This window comes from Xenopus laevis, chromosome 3L (assembly GCF_017654675.1).
Source record: "Xenopus laevis strain J_2021 chromosome 3L, Xenopus_laevis_v10.1, whole genome shotgun sequence".
In the NCBI taxonomy this organism is placed as follows: domain Eukaryota; kingdom Metazoa; phylum Chordata; class Amphibia; order Anura; family Pipidae; genus Xenopus; species Xenopus laevis.
In genome coordinates, this window is record NC_054375.1 from 70,431,332 (window position 1) to 70,457,183 (window position 25,852).

The following is a 25,852-nucleotide window of genomic DNA, read 5'->3' on the forward strand; positions in this document are numbered from 1 at the left end:
CCTATATGTAGATTAATATTTTGAAAAGAAAATTTTTAGTGTCAGTATCACCTTTAAGGAGATGCAGTGGAGCGGCACACAGGTCACACAGTAGTATTAGAAGCAGTAGTGGTAGAAGAATGAAATCTGTAGAGTGCAAATTTCTTGCTGTATTAAAGGGCCGCCAAAAAGTGCTCAAGGTTTTGTCGTGTTGTGTGCCACAAGACCACACTAAGGATGTGCCATGGCACTTCATTGTATGCCAGTGAAGATGCTCACTTGCTTGCAGGATAGTATTTATAGGGACATTTGCTACACAGTAATGTAACTAGAGGGGGCGGACCCTGGTGCGTGACGTGCTGCAGGGCCCCCCCCCCACCCCCCTCGGTACGCTATTTTTTGTGTGTGTGCAGTGGCGCGCGAGCTGCTGGGGGCCCTGAGGGGGGCGCACCCCCTGCTCCCCTGGTAGTTACGCCATCAGTGTGCTAATGTCAATGTACAGTATTGAAGCTGAAAATGGAATTATGTTGGCCTCCGTGCTGGCATGTACATGATTGCACCTAGTTTTACTAAACCAAATACGATTTTTTAGGTTTTTAACTGTTAAATGTGTTGTTTGTAAATACTTCAAAGGCAGACTTCAATACCACATACCAGACAAAGCTGCTGCAGCTCTCAGCTAGCCTGCTACGGAATCTGCTACGGAATCTGCTACGGAATCTGCAGCTATTTGTCTTAGGGCAGAGACACACACAATCAGATTCGAGGAGATTTAGTCGCTCAGCGATAAATCGCCTCTTCTTCGGGGCGACTAATCTCCACGAACTGCCTCCCGCCGGCTAGAATATAAATCGCTGGTCGGATGGCACTTGGAGTGCTTTGTTTTCCGAAGTTTCCTCGTGAGGCAACTTCAGGCGACTTCGGAAAACAAATCAGCCTGATTGCCATCCCGCCAGCGATTAAGATTCTAGTTTGGGGATATTAGTCGCCCCCTGAAGAAGAGGAGATTTGTCGCTGGGCAACTAATCTCCCCGAATCTGAGCGTGTGTAAACACACCAATAGCAGATAAAGTCATAAAAACAATAGACACTATTGTTTTTATGACTTTGTTGGGCACACTGCATCTGTATGTCCAATGTACAAGGACACAGCAGGACATGCTTTTCAGCATAAGGAAGAGGGTAGTCAGCTCCTTAGTTAAACGTGTTTTCTGAATTATGATTCATTTTAACCCCTTTACTGCTATTGAGATCATATGGGTATTATATAAGGCATAGTAAAAAGTGATGCCTTAGCCCTTATAATACCCCTATTATCTCTATGGGGGTTTATCATAAAACAAGTTTTAGCAAACCACAATGACAACTAAAAAGCCAACAACCCTCTTACTTATCCTAAAAGGCTGAAAACCCCTCCTTCTGACCCTCATCATGCTTTGAAAGTCAGCTCGTTTATTGGGCACTTTCAGACAGTAATGGGTTACCTGAGTCACTACAAAAAACACTGTGTGAGTAATAACTTTTTAATAGCAATAGGAATAGGTTCTGCCTGTCACAGTTCACTCCACTGCTTCTCCATCACAGCAAGCAGCAGGCAGGCTTTTTCTGACACTGAGGAGACTAGGGAAGAATATGAGGGCAGATCCGTTCAGTATCTCCCTCTTTCTCCTCCCTGCATTGAAACTAACCTATCGAGTGACAGCGGGGGCAGGTACTTTGGGAGGGCTACATGATCTGGGCAGACATAACTAAGTAGTGCTCTGTGTTACTACAGCAGGAGGGGCTGAAGGGGGGATCTGGAATCTGGACAGAGAGGAGAAGGGGCTGGTGCTGCGCCTGCAGCTATCATTACTATTACAGACTGACAGGACAGCTTTGGAATCGGTTGGGAACACTGACACTCGCAACAAAGGGGAGAACTTTAGCTGCACTGTACATATTTGTCCGGTTTTCAGAAGTGACAAAACGGGACAGGTGGTTTAGAACCGGACAGTACCCTGGAAAACCTGACTGTCCTGTTCAAAACCAGACAGGTGACAGCCCTACGTGGTCCCCGCAAAGACAGCTGCGTCACAGAGTGGGAGGCTGCTGTGTGAGGAGCGGAAGCTGTATGTCTTTGATCTCGTCAGTGAATCTTAGTAGCAGCATTTGTTCCGAATCCGATACGTCATTCCCATGCCCTCTGCCTCCTCTAATAAAGAATTTGTTTCTTAGCTGCACATTGCCTAAGCCCACCCAGCTCATCATTAGAGGCAAATAGGTACTGTCTGTCAGTACGCCCTTGAGACACCGAGGTGGTGATGCTAGCAAGTGTACGGGAAGAAGAAGAGCATCGTTCAGGCTGATGCAAGTCTTATGAACAGCGGGGTTGATGCAGTGGCTTCTCTCCCGCTCTAACTGAAACAAGACACACGAGGAGCTGGAGCTTTTGCCGCTGGAGCTAATAAGACATCAGCGCCCAGGTAAGACTACTTATAGTGGACGATGCAGCGCATACAGCCCTCATGGCTCTGCTTAGGTACATTGAAATGGCACGCAGGGTTCTTACATCCTCTGTGGGAAGGAAAACAAAGTCTCCACGCTGTCATATCAAATACATTGATAGCAGGCCGTGCCATTGTTCTGTGTGGCAGTCAGGGGTGGCACATAAGGGGCATAAAGCAAATGGCGGGCTCTTCCACATCCTTTAATCTCCTGCTCTGTATGGCGCTGCTGGTGACCTTGTTAATGTTCCGCTCTACAAAGACACCGACTACATTATATTACTTTATCACAGATACTGGCAGACATGTCACACACAGTCTTTACATTAATGCTTGAGTATCAGAAGCCTGCCATTTACATTTAATCATTTCCCAACATTTTAGCTTTAGGACATTCTGATTAAGTACCCAGTGCCTTTCTGCATCCAGCCACAGATTAAGCTTTTATTGTCCTCACATTTATTTGTCGTCCCCTCACAATGGCCATTGTATAGGCTTTCACCAGTTCCCCATTTGGGAGATTTTCTAATGTGTTGTTGACACAAACTAGAATGTTCCGTTTTCCTCTCTAAATTTTTATGTGTGTGGTTCTCCCTCCCTTTGCTTGTCTGGGCCCTGTAGGCATTTGTCATTAGCGCTTTCTGATTGGTTGCTTTAGTGAGATACGTCATCAGATGTAGTGTCCACCCGTGTGTGTGTGCGTGTGTTGCCTGACGGAATGAATTCATGTTCATAGTCAGATGGGGGGAAAGCTGATTCATTTCACTGCATTTCAAACGTTTGTTTCTTAAAGGGGAACTCCACACAAACATAACTTAAGCTTTATGAAAATTAAAAAATAATTTCAAGCAACTTTGCAAATTGCAATCTACATGAATTAAAAAATATGCAGACTTTTCATGATTTTTATGGTTTCTGACTGTTCCCTACGCCTAGCCCCCTGCTGATCTGTCTGACTACTTTGCTGAGCTGGCTGACTACTGTTACTTTGTATCAGTAGCCATCTTTCCTCAGTCTGCATCCTCCGAACCCCACAATTCCCTGCACACATGATTTCAATAAGGAAAGGAACATCATAGTGCAATGCATTGTGGGATATGTAATTCCTGCATGCTGCCTGTAAGCTGTGGAGAAGTTGTAACATCAGTGTTTAGTCCCCCCTTCCCTGCCAGGATTTCAAATGATACAGAAATAGAAGAACTGTTAAACAGCTGGATTTCAGCATTTATTCATACATTTTGAAGAAACCAGTAACTGTGAAGGGTATATTAGGGGTCTCTCTGTTATGTGGGCCTCTTTATCAAATTTTGGTTTGGAAGCCAGAGTTCCCTTTTAAAAATGTTTAGATTACTTACTGCTCTAATTATCACGACACCTGTAATATTACACCCAATTTTTTTTACTGTCCTTTAATCAGTAATGTACGTTCTAATAGCATGTACTAGTATATATCAATATTCTCTCTCATTTCTTATTGGCCATGTGCACATAAAAAAATTCTTCTGTGCACACTTTTTAGATTTTCACTTAAAAAACTGGTGTGCGCATATCAGAATTATACACAACTGTATATCTTAGGGGGAACAGTGGTATGTATCCCAAATCATATCACTGCATTTTTGAGTACAGTTATGGGATCCATTATCCAGAAACTCGTTATCCAGAAAGCTCTGAATTATGGAAAGGCCACCTCTCATGGGCTCCATTTTATCCAAATATTACACATTTTTAAAAATGATTTGCTTTTTCTGTGTAATAAATCATTGTTTTGTGCTTGATCCACACTAAGATATAATTAATCCTTATTGAAAGCAAAATCAGCCTATTGGGTTTAACATTTACATGATTTTCTAGTAGACTTAAGGTATGAAGATTCAAATTATGGAGAGATCTGTTATTCGGAAACCCCAGGTCCCGAACATTCTGGATAACAGGTCCCATACCTGTACTCAGGGTGGTATGAGGCACTGTTCTCACAGACTTCATAAGCACAAGACACATGCTAGGTTACATCAGCCAAGGAATGGACGGAGCTGTTTCTTTTACACCAACACTTCTTCCTGTTACAGTTAGAACCTCTGTCTGTTTCCTGTCAAATGATTAGTGAGGTTGCACACAGGCCACCACGAAATGGTGGCTCAAGGTAAAAGATGTAAAAGAGCAGAATATACTGATGACTGATTAGGTTTTTTAGTGGGTAATGATTAGGATATGTCATCTGTTGGCTGTTTTCATTTAAAATATACAGTACTCATTTAAGAATTGTTAGCTGTAATGAGCAGGCTATGCCCTCTAAACATTCTATATTTTTCAGAATGTGTGTGTTATCTATATGAATGGTGTCGTGCAGCACTGCTGAATATGTTGAAGCTGCATTATAAGGGTGGTTCACCTTTAAGTTAACTTTAAGTATGTTATAGAATGGTCTTCATTATTTGCCTTTTTCTTCTGACTGTCTAACTTTTAAATGAGGGTCACTGACCACATCTAAAAAGACAAATGCTCTGTAAGGCTACAAATTTATTGTTATTGATACTTTTAAATACTTGTCTTCGGGTCCTCTCCTATTCATATTACAGTAACTTGTACAAATTAATGCATGATTGCTAGGATAATTTGGACTCTAGCAATCAGATTGCTGAAATTGCAAACTGGAGAGCTTTTGAATAAAAAACTAAATACTGTAACTTTAAAACCACAAGTAATAACAAATAAAACCTTATTGCAAATAGTTTCAGAATATCACTCTCTACATCACACTGTGGGGCCCATTTACTTACCTCGAGTGAAGGAATAGAATAAAAAAAACCTTGAATTTCGAATGATTTTTTTGGCTACTTCGACCATCGAATTGGCTACTTCGACCTACGACTTCGAATCGAACGATTCAAACTAAAAATCGTTCGACTATTCGACCATTCGATAGTCGAAGTACTGTCTCTTTAAAAAAAACTTTGACCCCCTACTTCGCCACCTAAAACCTACCGAGGTGCAATGTTAGCCTACGGGGAAGGTCCCCATAGGCTTTCTAACAACTTTTAGGTAGAAGAAAAATCATTCGATCAATGGATTAAAATCCTTCGAATCTAACGATTCGAAGGATTTAATCGTTCGATCAAACGATTTTTCGTTCGATTATTTGATCGAACTATTTGCGGTAAATCCTTCGACTTCAATATTCGAGGTCGAAGGATTTACATTCGGCAGTCGAATATCGAGGGTTAATTAACCCTCGATATTCGACCCTAAGCAAATGTGCCCCTAAAAGTTAACACAAAGGTGAACAACCCCTTTAATTCATGTTAGTAGTAATAATCCAGTATGGAGTAGCAATAAGATTTTTGCAAAATTGATGATTGACTCCATGACATTTTAAACACAACTCATTCTTAATTTTACATCATCAGTGTTTTCATAAGTAACAAGATTTTAGGCTACACTTTTAACTACTATTATAATAATATACTGTAGGCAATTTGTCTATATAAATATAGAATTACTGTACTTCCCATCAAAGGTTTTTAAATCTTACCAAAGCTACAATTATGCTAGGAGTGTTAAGGCTTGATGTTAAAAATAGCTGCCAACAGAATTAAACGTGTTTTCCCCCAAAATAATTAATAATATTGTTAAATATGTAGATAAATAAAATGTTAACTTTTAAAGCACACTGTACCAAAATGTGACATTTGTGAGCCAGTAAACACATGCAGACCAATTTTGCCTCTTTCTTTGCAGTGTTGCCCTTCTGTTGCCTTTACTTAAAGGAATATGACTTGGGGCAGCTGGGAAATTGAATATGTCTAGCCCCATGTCAAATTTCAAAATTGAATATAAAAAAATCTGTTTGCTCTTTTGAGAAACGGATTTCAGTGCAGAATTCTGCTGGAGCAGCACTATTAACTGATTCATTTTGAAAAAAAAAATTTTCCCCATGACAGTCTCCCTTTAAAGTTTTGAATAACTTTAAAGTTGCTGCCTGAAGAAGTATGTGGCTGGTATAAGGCTGATGGCTCAAAGTTTATATGTTCTGGTATAAGGCTGATGGCCCAAAGGTTATATCCGAACTAGTTCAGCTATTTTTTCCCCCTTACCATCACTGCAGCTTCTCATTAATTGAATGGGAAATCTGTTACAGTTGTGATATATATGGGTGATTTTCAGACTGAAGAATGAAGAATTCAATCTTTGTGCCAAAGCTTTAAAGGATAATGAAAGTTAATCCACCCTAGTGAAGTGCAAGGACTTCTTTGCAAATGAAAAATAGCGGCATCTCAAGCCAAGTACATTGGGCAGGTCCGTTATTTTCTATAAGAAGTGCATTGACAGAAAGCTCACTGAGGGGTGCCTAATCTTTCACCCAAGAAATACACTTTTGTTGACAATTATTTCTGCATTTTCTAATTAATTATGTGATTCTATTAGCAAGGATAAGGTAAATTAGGTTCTAATTAATATAATGGTATGATGCAGTGACTTCTTTCCCACTCTAACTGAAAGCATGACACAGGGGGAATCAGAGTTTTTGCCGCTGTAGCTAATAACACATCAGCACCTAAGTAAGACTACTCATAGTGGACGACGAGGTGCATACAGCCCTCATGGCTCTGCTTAGGTACATTGAAATGGCAACAAGGGGTTCCACCCTCTGTGGGAAGGAAAACCCGACTCTTTCACTGAAAGTCTCCATGCTGTTGCATCAAATACATTGACAGCGGGCAGCAGAGGGGTGGCACATAAGGGGCATAAAGCAAATAGCGGGCTCTTCCTTTAATCTCCTGCTCTGTATGGCGCTGCTTGTGACCGTGTTAATGTTCCAGTGTACAACGACACCACTTTCGATTAAATTATATTACTTTATCACAGATATTGCCAGACATATCAAACACAGCTTGAGTGTCAGAAGCCTACCATTTACATTTAATCATTTCCTAACATTTTAGCTTTAGAACATTCTGATTAAGTACGCAGTGCCCTTCTGCATCCAGCATGCTGCCACAGATTAATCTTATTTGACGTCCCCACACAATGGCCATTGTATAGGTTTTATCAGCTTCACCATTCGGGAGATTTTCTAATATGTTGTTGACACAAACTAGAATGTTCTTTTTTCCTTTCTATATTTTTATGTGTGGTTCTCCCTTCCCTTTGCTCATCTGGGCCCTGTGGGTATTTGTCATTAGCGCTTTCTGATTGGTTGCTCTAGTCAGATACGTCATCAGGTGTAGTGACCACCCGTGTGTGTGTGCGTGTGTGTTGCCTGATGGAATGAATTCATGTTCATAGTCACATGGGGGAAAAGCTGATTCATTTCACTGCATTTCAAACGTTACTTAAAAATGTGTTAATTATCTTGCCAGTAGAATTGCTTGAATGTGCTTTATTCTGCATTTTTTTGAATAATTATGTGATTCTATTGGCAAGGATAAGGTAAATTCAGTTCTATGCAATTACTCTAAAACTACTAAATTCAACTTGGTGTATATTCTAAGCTTTTTGTGACCCGCACAAATTTCTGCTCAGGTACATGCTGGGTTTTGTCCCTCCTTTGAGCATTTTTTTGACATGCCTGCCAATGCTGGAAATCATGTGGTCAGCAAAAGTCTGACCCTTTGTGCCATATTCTTAAAAACCTGATTGGCACTGTTGCAGTCTAAACCCAGTCATTTCCCAGCACCTGTTGCAAAATAAAACTGGACTCTGGCACTCCTTCCCTTCTACTCCTTGTGCATGAAGCCTGGATATGGGAAGTACTGATCAGCACAATCCTTTGTGTGTTTGCACAACTTCTAAATTCCAGCATCAGACCTAACAAAGTCCATTCCTTGCAAATATTATTTATGAGAAATTTTACCTTATTTTGAAGTTCAGAAGTTTACCATATTTTTTGTATTTTACAGCATATATCCAAATACTCCAGCTGTACAATTATAAATAGCAGTCGGTAGACACACCATCCTACAATGCATTTTAAAACTTCCAAAATGAGTTTGGAATTGACTGATATGCAAAGCATGAACACACCAGAGGATGACAACATAAGTAATGATTCAAATGAGCTGATAGATGTGGACAACCCTCAGACAAGTAGGTGGGTATAATGTCTTACATTTTTTTTAAGCTTTTAAAGCTATACCATTTCTGCTTGAGTAACTAAGGGGCCTATTTACTAACATTCACATTTTTTTCACAAATCGATTTTTTTTCTCTCTAAAAACCTTGTTGTTTTTTTGTAAACACTTTAATACAAAACTTTGGCAAGTAAAAGCAGTCAAGGTCCTACAGAAGTCCATGGGTGCTGCTTTGATCCTATTGGACATTTTTAGCCATTTAGACTTTTTGAGTTTTTTATGGGGTTTTTTTGCTAGTAATTGTCAGAAAAACTAGAATTTTCAGAGGTTTTCATATTTTTAGAGCAATGATCATTGTGTTTTTAGTTCATAAATTACATGTTATTTGTCGTTTTAAAGACATTTTGTTTATTTGTGGTTTCAAAAACCTCTAAAACACTAAAAAGAGAGTGTTGGTAAATGGGCCTCTAAATATAGCATTTTAAAGGGATAGTGATACTTCTCAGGTCTTACCAGAAGTGTGTTCTTCATGAAAATGTGTCTAAATGTCCTTTATGACCGTTTTCCTCAATTCAACCTCTTTCTGTTTAAATTGGACATAGGTCACTTCTGCTTTAAGAGCATGCTGGACTTTGACATGCTCTTATGGCCCCTTGGAACTATTCATCATGTTCAGCTATGTACCATTGATTATCAGCATGTTATCTACTAAATATACTAGCAATGATAAGCTAAAATATGTATAGTTTGTTACCTTGGTTTTTCAGCTTAATACCAGAAGTTCATTATTTTTGAGTCCGTCTCTCTCTTCCCATCAGGTGAAGATGCAATACACCTGACATTGAGCATTATTCCAACTATGATTTGTATGTTATATATTCACTTAAGAGACCATTTGTAGGCATCATTTATTATTTTTCTTCAATCTACAGCACATTTATTGCTGATCGGGAAAGCAGAAGGAGCCTAACTAACAGTCATCTGGAAAAAAAGAAATGTGAGGAATATGTAAGTGTAAGTAAAGCTTGTTTTACACTTTTCCATTTTAAACCATTTTAAACTTTTTTAAACATACTGTATATTGATTTTGATGTAATTTTAAAAATCTGTCAAATCATTCTACTGCCAGTTCTCCCTTTGTTTAGTTGCTGCTAAGTGTGATGCCACTCAGGTTTTTAGCAACAGAGGGTAGCAGCTTGGATTGTGGCTTACTTCATGACATCTGCATTTAGTTACAACTGTGTATGCATCTAACCAGTCAAACCTCTGGGTCATTTACTTGTTTGATTCATGCTCAACAGCTTTTCACAAAGGTACTTGCATCTATACCATAAAGGTATAAATTTCAAGGCTCACAGACATTAGGAGTCTTGAAATGAATACCTTCCTTGATGGGTTGTTACCTCCTAGGTTCTTTTAGCACATTGTGCCAACACAATGCCATCTTTTGCCATCATTAGTGTCACATGCAAATAAACAAAAACTTAACAGGCACCTATAGTTATGGGGAATACTATTTGGAATTTTTGTGCATATTTTGGTCAAGCACACACTCTGTTCATAAATGAGCCATTAAGAGTGATACATTTTATATTGGTGGGGTTATCACTAAGTCAGTGTTTAGGAGTTATCTTTGTGCTTAAAGTACACTGTTTTTGTAGTTTCCCTTTACATTGAAAAAAATGCTGTTCTATCAATCATACATTTAGTACAAACTGAACTGTTCTTGATTTACAGAGTCCTGGCCGAACCTCCATTGGAATGTCTGTCTTTAACCTGAGTAATGCTATTATGGGCAGTGGGATTCTGGGTCTGGCATATGCCTTGGCCAATACTGGTATTATTCTATTCGTGTAAGTACATTTATTATACTTCTGATATCTTTGCCATGGATTTTGTGGTTTTGTAAAATGACTATTGATGTAACATTTTCCCAGCAGCTAATTTTACATTGGCTTGTACTATTCAAAGACTTTTTGACTTGGAAGTATGACTTGGGTCATACTTCCCAACTTGTAACTTTACTGTAGACTCTGGATCATTAGCAATGGAAAATAGGGCTAAATATGGAAACAGTCTTTTATTTAATTTTCTGTCACTTGGTGTCCAAAAAATATTCTTATATTGGGCCCACTGCTTTTATGCTCAACTTCCAATTGAAACAATAGGTACTCTTATATGCTCAAAAATCTGTTTAAATTTGCTGCCAAATATACTACCATCATAGGTAACTTGATATGTTCCATTTGAAAGAAGGGGCAGAAACTACAATTTGTAGGAGTCATTAGAAAGTGTCTAGGCTTAGTTTCCTTACAACACTAATATCAGAGATAAGTTTTTAAACAATTGGTTCAAGGAGAGCACTTCAAAGCAAAATGCTGTGAAAAAGTATTTATTCACTGACTACCATACACCATACATCAGATAAGTTCTCGATTCTGCTTCTTTAAGCTGCAAGAAGTAGGTTCAACATTATTGCATATTACTATTAGTACCAGTAATCAAATATACAACTTCCCTTGCATTGTAGTTCATATATTGTTTAATCTGAATATATTATCGATGTGTGTATGAACCCTTTACTATGTGTGACTTTTTGGTTCTTTAAATGATGACTTCTTGTCTGGTCAAAGCAAAAGATAATTTTTTGGACATCTTTATTTGTCACATTATTCTCAATAGAATTGTTTTTTATGATGCTGTTAAAGATTTGTTGTTGTTTTCATGATCAACATTTGGCAGATGTAATCTTTGTAGTAACAAGCATTGTTTTGCATCCACACTTACTACATCACCTGTAATTACCCGAGTTAACTAAAATAGAGGTAATTAGTTCTGTAAAGAGTCCTTCTCCTTCCCACATACAAATTTAAATTATAACCATTACTACAAAAATCATAAAAGAAGCTGTATCATTTGACCATTTTTATAGCTTTTGTAACTTAAATTCTAGAGGCTGAGTACCACTACAGTATTGTTTGGTTTGTTTTTTTTCCGCTGAATAAATTATTTAATTAAATGTTGGGCAGTCTGATCTTGCTGTGTCATGAGTTACGTGTATGTTGTTTTTAACATTTGCTAAGTTTTAAAAATTCCATGTGGGTTGGTATTTTGGAGCTGCATACTGACTGGATGCTAGCATGCTAGTACATTCATTCTTTATTATCCCTGGTGCTTACAGAATTGGTATGCTTCATAGTTGTCTACAGTGATTAATATTCAACTTTCTGCATAAAGTTGTAATCTGTGAACTGCACAGATGCTTCCCATAGCAGTGATTGAAATAAAAGCATTTTGTTGATAAGTACCTAGAATGCAACTGTAATAATTTTGCTAGCACCAGGGCAGATTATTCTACAAGTGAGTTCAGAGTCTTTTGTTCAGTGTGTATTGAAAGATAGATAGAGTGGCACAGTATCTGGGAGAACACTAGAGGGAAGGTACATATCTCCCAGAAGACTCCAAGAACTAGAATATGAGCAGAATAACAGGTGCTGTGAGTCGGGGAGCTCTGATACAGGAAGTAGGAAGTCTGTGTGTGAGAGACAGCTGTGAGGTAATGACTCTCTGAGGCAGAGGGGAAATTCTGCTGCATTAAAGGAGAACTAAACCCTTAATGAAAAAAACCCTACCCTACATAGACCCCCCTCCCTGCCCCCCAGCCTAGCTGCTACCCCTGGTAAATGCCCCTAACTCTTTACTTACCCCTCAGTGCAGATTCAGGGCATTGAAGTTCACGGGCGCCAACTTCTTCTTTACGGTAATCTTCGGAATAAGATTGGTGTAGTGGCGCATGCGCAGTTGGAGCAATGCTCCGTTTCGTGACAACTGCGCATGCTCCAAAAGTCACAGAAAACGCGAAGTGAAGGAAGAAGACCTGAAGATTACAGTGCTGGAAGATGGCGCCCGTGTAAAACAGACCAAAAAATAAATTGGGGGTATGGTGCAAAAACAGCACCAGTTGGCCCCTGTACTACTTATATCAACAATGTGACAAACTGGTTAGAATACTTCCCAAACCTTGGTTGACAGGTCAGTTTCAGTAGAAAGAAAAGTATGCACACTCAAAGCTCTCAGTGTGTCCCACAAGACTTTCTCACACAGGGTGACTGACCAGCTAGTTTTTCAAACCTCCTGATTAGACCGTTGAGGCTTCTCAGGCCTAACTGTTCAGCCTGTACACTACGTTAGAGCAGTGGTCCCCAACCAGTGGCTGTGAGCAACATGTTGCTCAAGTAACCATTGGATGTTTCTCCCAGTTGCCTCAAAACAGGTGCTTATTTTTTAATTCCTGGTGTAAAGGTTTTTACTTTAATGCCAAACAGAGCCTGTAGGCTGCTATTTCCCATAGGGGGCTACCAATAGCAAATCACAGCTCATATTTTTCAGCCCCGGACATTTTTTGCACCTATATGTTGCTCTCTAACTCTTTTTACATTTGAATGTAGATCACAGTTAAAAAATGTCAGGGACCCCTGCGTTAGAGCTATGCCAGTGAAAAAGCAACCAATCCTCTTCAGAAATCACCATTTGGCAAAACCATTAATATGATAAGCCTGATCACCCTACATTTTGGTTAGATAAGCAAACATTGAAATGAGTCTGTGTCAGTTTTTGTAATTTCAAGTCGCTGACTAACTCAGTTATAGAGCTGAAAGGCAGGAACTGGTGTTCTGGTTATTGTGTTGGACATCCAGTCACTCCAGCCTTTATGCGTTACATTTTAGCTAACTGTGTTGGAAACATTTTTAATTTTGCACAGCCTTTCTATTGACACAGTTTTTGTTTTCATACTGAACTGAAGGAGTAAAATATAGACATTACATAAGATAAGAAATTTAGATGAGAACCGCAACCCGACCCGCGACCCGCAGGTATACCCGCACCTGAAAATTCTCCCCTCATTCCGCAGGGTGCCTGCTTTTTTTTTTCGAGTAACCCGCGGGTACCCGACCTGCTGCAGGACACTAGCTTATAGCATAGCACTTTATAAATAAAGATACAGTATATGATTCATGTGTTAATTTCACCGGAACATCACAATCTACTGGTCAAAAATAGCTAGAAATGTATATGTTTGTAAACATAAATATTTACAATGGTCCTATCAGGTCCATAACAAAAAAACTTAAAAAAAGAAATAACACCTTGCCCAGATAGCTACTTTGGGAAATGGACAGAAATCACTTCCTACTGGCTACACAGCTACAGTTTACTACAAAAACCCTGAATATAAAAAAAGAGTCCCTAAAGTGCTGTTAGTGTGTTTCCTATGATTAGATCTGGGCAAATGGAGAGGATAATGTTTTGGCAAATGAGAAAACATCACATCTCAATGGAACTTACTGCATGTTATTAGTGCATATTCGTTGCTGGTTACTCACATACAGCATATTTGGCTGATATTCCTGTTTACCCAAAGTGTCCTCCTAGATGCTGGTTTCCATAGTATGAAACCATATAAATGTAACTGCTTCAGAAAACATGCAATCAAATGTGGCATTTTGCATGCACCTCGCATGTAACCCAGTTCAACACCCACTGTTTTATTAATAGTTAAATCATGGAAATAAGCCTGATGTTATTCCTCCAAGTCTGGCAATAACATTTCTAGAATCAAATAAGTAAATGCCCTTTCTCTCCTACACACAGCTGTTTGCTTCTAACAGCACTTCCGTTGAGCAGTATTTTCATTTATTACAGAACAAGTACAAAGATTTGCTGTTTAACTGATAGTGTGTCATGTAGAATGCATCTGTGATAACAGGAAAAGAACCGTTTTGGGTTGGAAGTGTGATTGCTTTACTCTGTATTTCAGCAATGATATCCACCACAGTATGAGTAGCATTTTGAATGATATAATGCTTTCCCACTATCATAGTCTAGAGAAAAGTTGAATCAAATTAAAGTGAATGACGTTTCTACTCTGTATAGTCTATAGTATTGCAATGCAGAGAAGAGTGTCCCCTCAATAACAGCTCTCTGTTCAACAAATCACAATAAATGTTTATTCTTTAGGGATGGCACCAAATCCAGGATTCAGTTTGGGATTCGGCCAAGATTCAGCCTTTTTCTGCAGAATAAGGATTTGGCCAAATCCAATTGTCTGTCCTAACCGAATCCGAAAAATCACATGGCATTTTGTCACAAACACAAACAAGAAAGTCAAAAAAGCTTAGCCGCGTGCTACATGCGTGGTTCCCTTTCCCCCTCATTTACCTAATTTACATATGTAAATCAGGGTTCCGATTGGGTTCGGTATTTGGCCGAATTCTAAGATTGTGGATTCGGTGCATCCCTATTGTTCTTTGATCCTTGATGTTTTATGAAGTGAAACCATTAGTTCAAAGATGGACTAAAGTGCACTTATGCAACCAATCAGCAATTACTTTTGCTTAAACTATTACAAGTAAAAAAATTAGAACAAACATATAATTGAATAGTATGGGTTACTGCACTTGTGCAGTTTACATGCGTTCTGAGAATTAAACCCCATGCTTTGCTATAGGATTGGGGGGTGGACACTAATAATCTGCCCTACACAGGCTGAAAATAGGATGGAAAAGTAATCAAATAGAGCTAATTTGAAAGTTTCTTTTTTAAATAATAATCCACAGAAATGTTCCACCCATGGTCAGATACCAGTAGGGGAACTTGATGTGGAAAGCTAATATTTGCCCTTGTAAATGACAGTGCTCAATAATGGTGACTCCTTCTGAGTACTTTTGTATTGTGGATGAACAGGGTATTTGATATATATTTTGGTCACATATGCCCTTTGTTGGACAGCGCTCTCATCTTATCTTTGGTATTTGCTGTGAACATGCAGACAACCACAAGAGGAAAAAACAGAGAACGACTATGCACAAAAGCACTTCCCTGAAATATGTTATTGACACATTCATCCAAAATGATAAGAAGCAATGACTAATAACCTGTAAACCGGATTCTTACAAAGTGCAGATGTGTTAAAATAATCATTAGTAAACCATACAGTAGTTGAACAAACATAAAGCCAGGAAATAGATTGTACATGCCCCAGTATGAACTATGAAAAATTGGTTAACACTGTGAATGCTAGCCTATGTGTATTATAATTTTAAACCACTCCGAACTAGAGGTGTAACTCAATAGAAAAGTAAAATGTATTTCTTTAATGCTAACTGGGTATTTATGTAATCACTTATCAAGATTAATATCCTTTCATTGACAGGGTGAATATCAACCCTAAGGCCCCGGACACACGTGTGGTTTTACTGCATGGAAACATGGTGCAGTTTTAAAAAAAGTCAACCGCTGCATAAATATGCCAAGCGGTTTCAAGGTTAGGCAATGGCACACTACGCTAGTGTATTTATGCGGCGGTCAGCTTTTTTTATAAATTGCGGCACGGACCACCAAAAAAACGCATGTGTGTCCGGGGCCTAATATGGAAAAAAATTGGGTAAACAAAATGACACATTCAATCTCTAGGTTTCTGATCATCTGTATTTAGAAGGCAATGAAATTTGAAATACATTTTCCATCATATCTAATTATATAAAAAACTAGAAGTATAGCACTTTTTTTTTTTGGTTATTGCAGATTGTAAATGGGCAATATATCATTTAACTGGGCCAATGAATATGAGGCTTTGCAGAGTATCCTGCCCAAAAAAAACTATAATTACTCTGTTACCACCTGCCTTTTCTTTCTGTAAGTTGCTAAAATGGGAAGGACAGGTTTTCCCAACACAGGTCTTCGATTAAAAGCAAACAATTGAATTTTACTATTACCCGAACATTGTTATCCATCTTAAGGACCGTGCCCAAAGCTGCAGATGAGGCCTTACCAAGGATCTATAAAGAGGCTAAATTATGCTTTCATCCTTTGAGTTAATGAAGACTTTGTTCTCTTTAATAATTATTGGTTGGCAAACATTGCCTAGCATTGTTAGCATTTGTTATCAACACAAATCCCCAAACCTAAGTTAAAGAGATACTGACATCAGAAAATATTTTTATAATTTTGTCATAAAAGTATTTGGCTGATGTTTTTACATAACCTTTCTTACTACTCTGTTCCTCTATTAGGGTAACATGGTAGTAAGAAAATGTTTCATCCCCAGTGTCTAGGATTCTACGCGCCTGCTCATAGAAGGCATTTATATTTAAAGTTTATTATTCCATGCTAGCTAATTATGCACAATTAGAACTACAGTACTTCCATAACATCATATACTGTATATACAATGTAAATGATTGGTGAGATTCTGCCATATATCTATTTTTTCTTTTCTTTCCTAGGATGCTTTTGATTTCAGTTACACTTTTATCAGTATACTCCATAAACCTTTTGTTGAAATGCTCACTGGAGACAGGTAAATGTTAACCTTTTTTCTATACCTAATATATTATTTAGTTCAGTGAATACTACAGTTAATAGTTACCCTTGAAATAGTTGTATAGAATGTGACTAATGTGTACTTTAATTGAACAGTGCCATAGGTTTTCAAAATGCTGTACAGCAAGCAATAAAGCAGATCTATATAGTTTAGCAGAACATAAGACATATATCAGTGAAGTGGGGTGGCATAGTGACACTGTTTTTGTCAGAAATAACAAATAAATATGCACATTTTTCGTAATCTCCTAGTCTCCAAAACATTCCTGTTCACTATCAGGAAATACCATCAGGGTAGTGTAAATATGAAGTAGAATATTTTGTGTCCACAGGAAACGGAAATCCTGTAACACTGGGTAGTTAAAATACTTTTGTTTCCACATACTTATTTGACACTTGCATGCTTTCAACCAAAGGAAATGACTGTGCTTCAAAAGCAAATGAGTAGACCGTACATAATAAATTCACTAAGGTTTTATTATTGATCTTTAAACTAACTGGCATGAATTTCTGCAAGCGGCTTCTTGTACAGTTTGGTTAGTGGACTGGTGAAAATGTTGCACCCTTTATTTCATTACCCCATTAGATACATACCTATATGTAATGTTGATCTACAACTTTTACCAATGGCATTTTTTGGCCAAGGGGCTTGTGGCTGAGAGTCCATTATGAAACAAATCCTTTATGTAAGATGTTTAAAACACACTTTGTCTGCAGGCTAAGAAAAGCAGATCCTCTCCTCTGTGTAGCTCCACAGACAGGCATAGTGTTGGCCAATGTTCAGCTAACTAAGATGAAAACTTTGGTGCTGAAAATGTATAGTTTCTCTTTTCCTGGCTGGAATCTGCTCAGTGGAGCTACATGGAGGAGCAGATGGAAGTGGATCTGCTTTTCTCAGCATCTGTACAAAACGAAGGCTGTGAAAATTAGCCCTGTCTGCCCCAACCCTTATGGACAGATGCCTTCAATATTGACTGTAATGTGAAGATCTGGAGCAGTGAAAGGCCAGATAGTATGGAGTTGCATTAATTTATATGAGATAAGGGTAGGAGTCTCTGTGGTCTCTGTAGTGAGGTAGAGTCAATGTTTTGCTATGTTACACAGGTGATAAGCAGGGTATATTTATGTTAAACATTGACTGATACACCAGACTGCCCCCCTCTCCTTGCTGATCAGCAAATGCGCAGGACAGCTGGCACATGCACTGGTTGCTGAAGAGGGTTTACCCCCCAGCTATGCTGCCAGATTAAGCCACTAGTAACCAGTGACAAACTAGAGGAATAAATGTTTGCAAGAAAAGGCTGTATGGCACAAAATAAATAAACTTTAAGTTGAACAGCTAATACTTCATTACAGCCTTTTCTTGTAAAACTTTTTCTTTATTTGCTAATGTTAGGAAGTAGTGATGGTGGAAGTATGAGTTCTCTTTTAGAGATGATGAGTCCTATTCAGTCCTGTACTTAAACTACATATGAATTAGTATGAGGGAAAAGAACGACTGACAACAGTTATAAGCTGAGTGAAGTAACTTAGTATAGGCCCTATGAGGCACAATTTTGCTCTCCTTACCCAGGGCAATCATAAATGCCTTTGAAAAGGCTTATTATAAATATATTTAAAATACTTCCTTTTTATTTAAATATTAATGGTAATGGGTTTTATAATATATTGGTTAAAGCAACATTTTGAAAGTACCAATTAAATATACATAAATCTTGGTCTTTTTTAGGTTGCATGGTATATGAAAAACTAGGAGAGCAAGTATTTGGTACTCCAGGGCGGTTACTAGTCTTTGGATCGACTTCTCTACAGAACATTGGAGGCAAGTACTCTAACATGAACAAGTGACCTATTTTTGGTCCATCTTGAAGGGGATTCTCCATTCTCTCTGCAGCAAATACAGGCCATTGGTTAGTCTGTGCCTTGGAATTGAAGTGCCACCCTACGAAATAATTCCAAATCCTTGAGCGAAATAAATGTTACATAAACTGTATAAATTATTTAAATCCAGGGACCTGATGCTCATGCTACAGTAAGAGTCAGTGTAGTCAAATCTAGGAGGGGCAGATGGAACATGAAAGTGACTGATGCGCCCGAGGCACAAAAGCAATATATGACTTAGATTTTTAACTATGTTTATAATTGGCATAGATATTATGAATGCTTAATTTGAAATGTAGTTTTATTTAAAATTTTAATTAAAAACACTTTTTTTTATTATACAGCATTTTATGTTTGGGTGACAGGTCCGTTTTAAATGCATATAGAACCTGCAGATAATTAAAAGGTCAGCTCATTATTTCCCTCACAACTACGCATCCTCATGTTCAACCTTTGCGCACTATTTTCTGAACATTGTTTGAAGATAATGTAAACCTATCTTGGCTAAGTTTCTTGACTTTTTCAAGCTAGGGAAGGAAAGAGCATCAGTTATATTGGACTCTTAAAACCCAGGATGGGCCTTCACTATATGAAAGTTATGAATGGGAGGTGTAGTTGAACTACAACTCATGTATGCCGGATGACTAAATTAAAATAAGGGATGCTGTTGTCCAAGACAATCCACAGGGTAAATATACTCACAGATCCAATGAGGTCTTGCTTGAATAAATGTCAGTACAGTTGATGAGAAGACCACACAATGTGACAGCATGTGGAGGTAGCTTGGGGAGGTGAAAGATTCACCTTCTAGAGTTTCAATGCCTCATGTGGTCCAGATCCCTTACAGCAGAAATAGATCAGGGGAGAAATCTATGCCTGAATACTTCTTCTGTCCCTTCACTTAGGCAAGCAGAACCTAGGGGGTAGCTACTCCCTTCTATCCCTCCTAGTAGGAGCACAGACTGTTCTTACTAGTTAACTCTATCTGTCTCACTTTCCTAGAAAGTGCTATAACATAAAGTAACCTAAATCTGACCAAAGCCTTGTTCACGGGGTCCATGTGATATGATACAGGGGCATCTGCTCAGCAACTGAGGTAATAGGAAGTGTAAGGATTGAAAGCCATAGGATGACATACATTTTATGGGTACAATAATTAAAGGAGAAGGAAAGCTACGGAGGCATCTTATTGCCAATAGATTAGCTGCAATAGTGCAAGCTAGAATGCTATATTTATTCTGTAGAATGTTTTACCATACCTGAGTAAAAAGCTCTAGAAACTCTCTGTTTGCTTAGAATAGCAGCTGCAGTATTCGCTTGGTGTAACATCACTTCCTGCCTGAGTCTCTCCCTGCTCACTTATAGCTCTGGGCTCAGATTACAGCAGAGAATGGAGGGGAAGAGGAACAAACTGAGCATGCTCACGCCAGGGGCAAGGAGGTTTAAGCTGAAGGCAGGAAGTCTGATACAGAAGCCCATGTGTACACAATAGAAGGAAAGAAATGCTGTGTTTCTTTTGAAAGAGGACTCCGAGCAGCACTACTTTGAGGGTTTACTGGTATATTTAGGTGGACCTTTCTGATAAGGCTTACTTAGTTTAACCTTTCCTTCTCCTTTAAGGGGCAGATTGGTGAGAGTTTACCACAGAAAAAACTCACCCACTTTCTATTCATTCGGATGGGATTTTTAGAAGGATATTTATCAAATGGTGAACTTTAACTTTCACCCATTTATAAATACACTTCTAAAAATGCATAGGAATTAATAGAAAATTAAAGATTTTTTTGTGTGGTAAACTCTAATCTCACATTTTTATAAATATGCCCTTAAATCTTATCTCTCACTTAGGGAATGGTTTTATTTCTCTTCATTAGTAGAGGTATGACATTTTATTCAACCGCATGGCCTTCTGCATTATTATGTGTACATTTTATGGAGATACTGATGATGTAATTAATTTTTTGTTGTTTATTGACCTTATTTACTACCACGTTAATGACTCTGGTTAGACAGTTCTTGTTTATACAATGTCTGTAGGCATTTTTTAGAAATCAGGATGCCAGAATATTTAACTTAATGTGACCCCTCTAGCTATTTGCCCCAGTCTTATATCTACACATGATTCAGTGATTGTCAATACTGATTTATACTTTGTTTTTTCCTCTGTATACTGATTTTGTACTGAACTAAAATTATTTTCTTTACAGCAATGCTGAGCTACCTGTTTATAGTAAAAAGTGAATTGCCCTCTGTCATTGTGTTTTTGTTAGGAAAAGAACCAAATAGGTAAGTTCTACATGTATTTTAATGTACATTTTAGTGGGCATGTTATCAATTTGCTGCATATGGTAATATATTGTGATTAATGTGAGAGAGTGGGAAAAATACAATTCTGGGTTTCACGCAAGATTGCTGGCATTTTAATAAAGGCAGGGTGGGATTTACATAGCGGGCGCCCCTAGGCCCACTGCCATTCGTCGCCCCTGTTCCCTCCCCTTTATTCGTGCAAATTTTCATCATCGTTACCGGAGCAATGGGGATTGGCGCATGGTAAATTTAAAAAATTATTCAATCTTCAGCGTATCCCCCACTGTTTTTGAACCAATGTGGGTGTGGTTGGGCAGCATGTCGCCCTAGGCCAGGGCCAAGGTGGCCTTTTCACAAATCCGGGCCTGAACAAATGAGGAACATGCAAATGTTTTCCGTGAGTAAAACTGGCATCTGCAGTGGTTTCCTTCCAAACTACAGTGTACACCTCTAACATTTTTTTAAATAATTGCTTCAAAAAGTACCTCACACTCACTGGGGCTCATTTATTAACACTGGGCAAATTACCTATAGCAACCAATCAGTGATTAGCTTTTTGAAGCCATCTGCAAGTAGAACAATGAATGCAGCAAATTGATTGGTTGCCATGGGTTACTGAACATAGGCAAATTTGCCCAGTGTTGATAAATGACCCCCACTGACTTCCTATTTCCTGCTTACCCTGGCCAAGAGCTCCCCCAGTTGGTGACACTTCCAGTAATTGCACTAATTATTATCTTACAATTGCTCACAGCATTTGTAATTCTCCTCACATTCTGGGTCTCATAGAGCATTCTGGGAGATATGTACCTTCCCCAGACATGGTGCCACCATATTTATAGTAATATTAATGTAATAATAATAATACTTGTTGTAGTTCTTCGATACACAAATAATGATTTTTCTTTTCAATGTTTGTTTACAGTGTTTGGTATACAAATGGCTCCATTCTTGTGATAATTATAACAGTTTTCATAATATTTCCATTGTGTCTTCTCAGGAATCTAGGTATGAAAATCAGTCTTCCTTTTAAAATACTTTTAAAATAGTTTTACGTATTGTGGCTTTTTGTTCTTGCATTCATGCTGTTATTACCTTGAATAAATGCTTGACTAGTAACATATGTTCTCTTGAATTACATAGGTTATCTTGGCTACACTAGTGGGTTTTCCTTGACTTGTATGGTTTTTTTCCTTGTGGTGGTAAGTACAATTTAATTTGGTTAAATCAGTCATTCTTAACCTATGATAAAGGGTCTAATTAGGTCCACCTGTTGTTTTTGACAGGTCTCTGTGTCCCCTTTTTTAGTAAATTGAAATATTATGCTACTTTATTAAATAAGAATTAAATATGGCACATACTTCATTTTCATCAGATTGTTTGGGGTCACAGAGTTGCTTCCTAAATGTAATTTGGGTTGCCTGAGGAAAATTTAAGAAACCCTGGTTAATAGTCTTTTTTTTCTTGTTTTACATTATTTCACCCATGACAATGTGCTTATGTACTGGCATTTATTTACATTACAGGTAATCTACAAAAAGTTCCAGATACCATGTCCATCATACATGAATAAAACTTCACATTTGATTCAAAATGGAACTGATGATTTATGCAAGCCCCACTACTTTACTTTCAATGATAAGGTAATGTATTTTTTTAACTTGATATATATAACATTATTTTGCCTTCTCATAACTAGACTCTTACAGACTTTTTAATAGGCCAATATTTATGAATCCAAAGACCTTCAATTAGGAACAATAATGTGTCTACACTATGTGACTGTTGGCTATGCTGTCAACTTATTGTTGTCTAGTCTTTGCTCAGTTTTACAGACATCCAGTTTGTTGCTTAATCCTGAATCAAATTAAAATATAGCATAATCCACAACTTTTATAGAAATAATAGTATATTAAAATTCTAACAGGGCAAACTGATTGGTTAGTGACAGCAACAGTCTAGGCAATATTCCTATAGCAACACTTCTGCTTGGGGATTATTTATCTGACAGTCTATTGCCTGTGCTAATCTAGAGTTAGAGGTTGGTTAAAGAGACAGTACACCATTAATAAGGTTAGGCCTAGCCTGGATGATTAGCTAGAACTCGCCTGTTATCTGGTTCCAATAATAATTGTTGCTAGCGTATGGTTAATTAATTAATTAATTAATTAATTGATTAATTAAACATTTGCTTAAAATATAGGTTACTAGCTAAACCAGTATAAAACAAGGTGACGTCTGCTAATTGGAACTCGCATCCTCAATAAGCAATACAGTAACCTGGTTATTGTCTTTGTGTTTACAAACTGTATAACAGTAAAAGATTTAGGAAAAAATGTTAGCATCATTTAAAAGAGAATGAAACCCGCCTAAAGAGATAAGTCCCATCCACTACCCTCCACTGCCCCCCTTGCCTGTTTCCTCACCACATAGTCATACTAGAAAAAGTTTCCCTGGCAGTAACGCTGACTTATCCATGCAAAATAGCACAGCGAAGCTCAAGGGCGCCATCGTATGTTTGGATTTCTTCGCTAAAAGACTGCCGACACTTTTTTTTTGTGCATGCACAGTTGGAGCCAGTCCATATTAGCAGCAACTGCATATGTGTCGGAAAGCTCCATAAATTACAGAAGAGAAAGAAGCGGATCCAAAGATACCGAAGATGTCACCCATGAGTTCTGCTGCACTACTCAGCTTAGAGAGGTCAGCATTACTGCTGGAGACAAATTAAAAGTGTAATCAGGGAGAAAACAGGGAGTGGGGCCAGTGGAGGGTAGTGGATGAGGCTTTTCTCTTTAGGGGGGGTTTGTTTCTCCTTTAAAGATGTACATGGGTACAGATTAATTGGGGTCTGAAGGCTGTTAAATGTTACACAAGGAACATGGCATTGTAAGGGGGTTATTTATCAAAGGTTGAGTTGTTTTTGTCAACGAAAAATTTGAGTTTTCAAGGGTATTTTTCTGTCAACTCAAATGTTCAACTCAAATTTATCTCTGATTTTTTATACCCAAAAGCTGAAAATAGCTCAACTCCGAAAATACACCATCTAAAAGCTAACGGTCATGTAGAAGTCAATGGCAGAGGTCCCTTAAACCAAGATGTTTGTAGCTTTCATGATGTTCGAGTTTTTTTTTTCCGGTGGGTTTTGCTCAAAAACTTAATCCATTCAGGTGATTCTAGTTTTTTACCCCAACTATGCTGATTCATGTTTTTTACATTCAAGTTTTTTTCTTATATTAGAAACCATTCGAGTTGTGAGTTCATCTGAGGTCTAAAATGTTTTACAAAGCACTAAAATTCGACCTTTGATAAATAACCCCCTAAGGGGCAGATTTATTAAGGGTCGAATTTAGAATTTGAAAAACTTCGAAATTCGAATTCAAAACGACGAACTGAAATTAAATCAAAGTTTTTTTATGGCCGAATAGGTCCGTTTTCGTTTGAATAGGTCGGTATTCGATCAAATTCGAAACGTAACAATCAAAGTAATAGCGCATTTGATCAAATTCAAATCTAAGTTTTTCCCAAACAAAACTTTGATTTCTCAAAGTCCACCAATTGACTCCAAATAGGTTCTAGGAGGTCCCCCATAGGCTAAAACAGCAATTTGGCTATTTTTTGTGTACTTCGACTAGGGAATATTCCAAATTCGATTTGAATTTGAAAAAAAATCAAAAATTCGAATATCGAAATTTATCATGAACTCTTTAAAAATTCGACCATTTCTCATCGAAAACCTGCCGCATTGCTGTTTTAGAGTCAATTGGTGGACTTTGAGAAATCAAAGTTTTGATTCGAATTTGATCAAATGCGCTATTACTTTGAATCAAATTCGATCGAATGCGTTATTCCTTCGATTCGTATGATTTGAATTCAGCTGAATCCGGACCTATTTGATCGAAAACGGACCTATTCGGCCAAAAAAAAACTTTGAATTAATTTCGGGTTGGTCTTTTTGAATTAGAATGTCAAAGTTTTTTCAATTCAAAATTCAACCCTTGATAAATCTGTCCCTGGTTCGAAGTGAATTCAAGGGAATTTTCTAAGTAAACAAATTCGAAATTCAAAGTCATTTTTTGGATACTTCGACCATCGAATAGGATACTACGACTTCGAATTTACTTTGACTTCGATTCGAAGTAAAAATCGTTCGACTATTCGATAATCTAAGTACTGTCTCTTTAAAAAAACATCGACTTCAATACTTTGCCAACTTAAACCTGCCGAATTGCTGTTTAGACTATGGTGGACCTCCTATGTGTTTTGCTAAGTTTTTTTAAGTCAAAGGATTTTTTGGGAAAATCGTACGATCATATGATAAAATCGCTCGAATTGTTTGAGTACGATTGTACTACGTTCGGAATATGATAGTACGATGTATAAAATCCTTCGAATTCGAATGTCGGAGGATTCTATTCTTTTTTTCTACTTCGAAAATCAACCCTTGATAAATCTGCCCCTAAGTGTTTGATAGTCCAGTATATGGCAGTTAAAGGGGAGTTAAACATTTGATATGAAGTTAATCCCAAAGAAGTAGGGAACATTCTAAATATAATCAGTTAAACATTTTGTACCGTTTCTGAAGTAATAAAGTTACCATTTAGTATCCTGATTAACAGGTCAATACATTAGAGAGTACTCCCTTTGCCTTTACAATGTTTTAGAGATAACTGTTTCAATATAACCAACTTTGACACAATACTGCAATGTAGTGAGCCAAATTGCGAAGAGGGATTTAATGAAGATTAC

General features: G+C 37.9%; 1 protein-coding gene across 3 annotated transcripts in view; it reads left to right on the forward strand.

Annotated features, from left to right (window-relative positions):
* Positions 1 to 1,745: 1,745 nt before the first annotated feature.
* The window catches only part of slc38a1.L (solute carrier family 38 member 1 L homeolog), a 36,659-nt gene continuing 12,552 nt past the window's right edge, over positions 1,746 to 25,852 (forward strand). The window contains exons 1-10 of one of the 3 annotated variants that reach the window (XM_041586387.1): positions 1,746 to 2,441; positions 8,363 to 8,553; positions 9,466 to 9,547; positions 10,271 to 10,386; positions 16,819 to 16,892; positions 18,645 to 18,737; positions 21,004 to 21,082; positions 22,029 to 22,111; positions 22,247 to 22,305; positions 22,630 to 22,746. In XM_041586387.1, the coding sequence (XP_041442321.1) occupies positions 8,426 to 8,553; positions 9,466 to 9,547; positions 10,271 to 10,386; positions 16,819 to 16,892; positions 18,645 to 18,737; positions 21,004 to 21,082; positions 22,029 to 22,111; positions 22,247 to 22,305; positions 22,630 to 22,746 (831 nt within the window). In that variant the 5' untranslated portion in view covers positions 1,746 to 2,441; positions 8,363 to 8,425. Of the gene's footprint in view, positions 2,442 to 8,362; positions 8,554 to 9,465; positions 9,548 to 10,270; positions 10,387 to 16,818; positions 16,893 to 18,644; positions 18,738 to 21,003; positions 21,083 to 22,028; positions 22,112 to 22,246; positions 22,306 to 22,629; positions 22,747 to 25,852 lie in introns of those variants that run through there. The other 2 variants (XM_018252515.2, XM_041586388.1) reach the window with 2 other exon arrangements.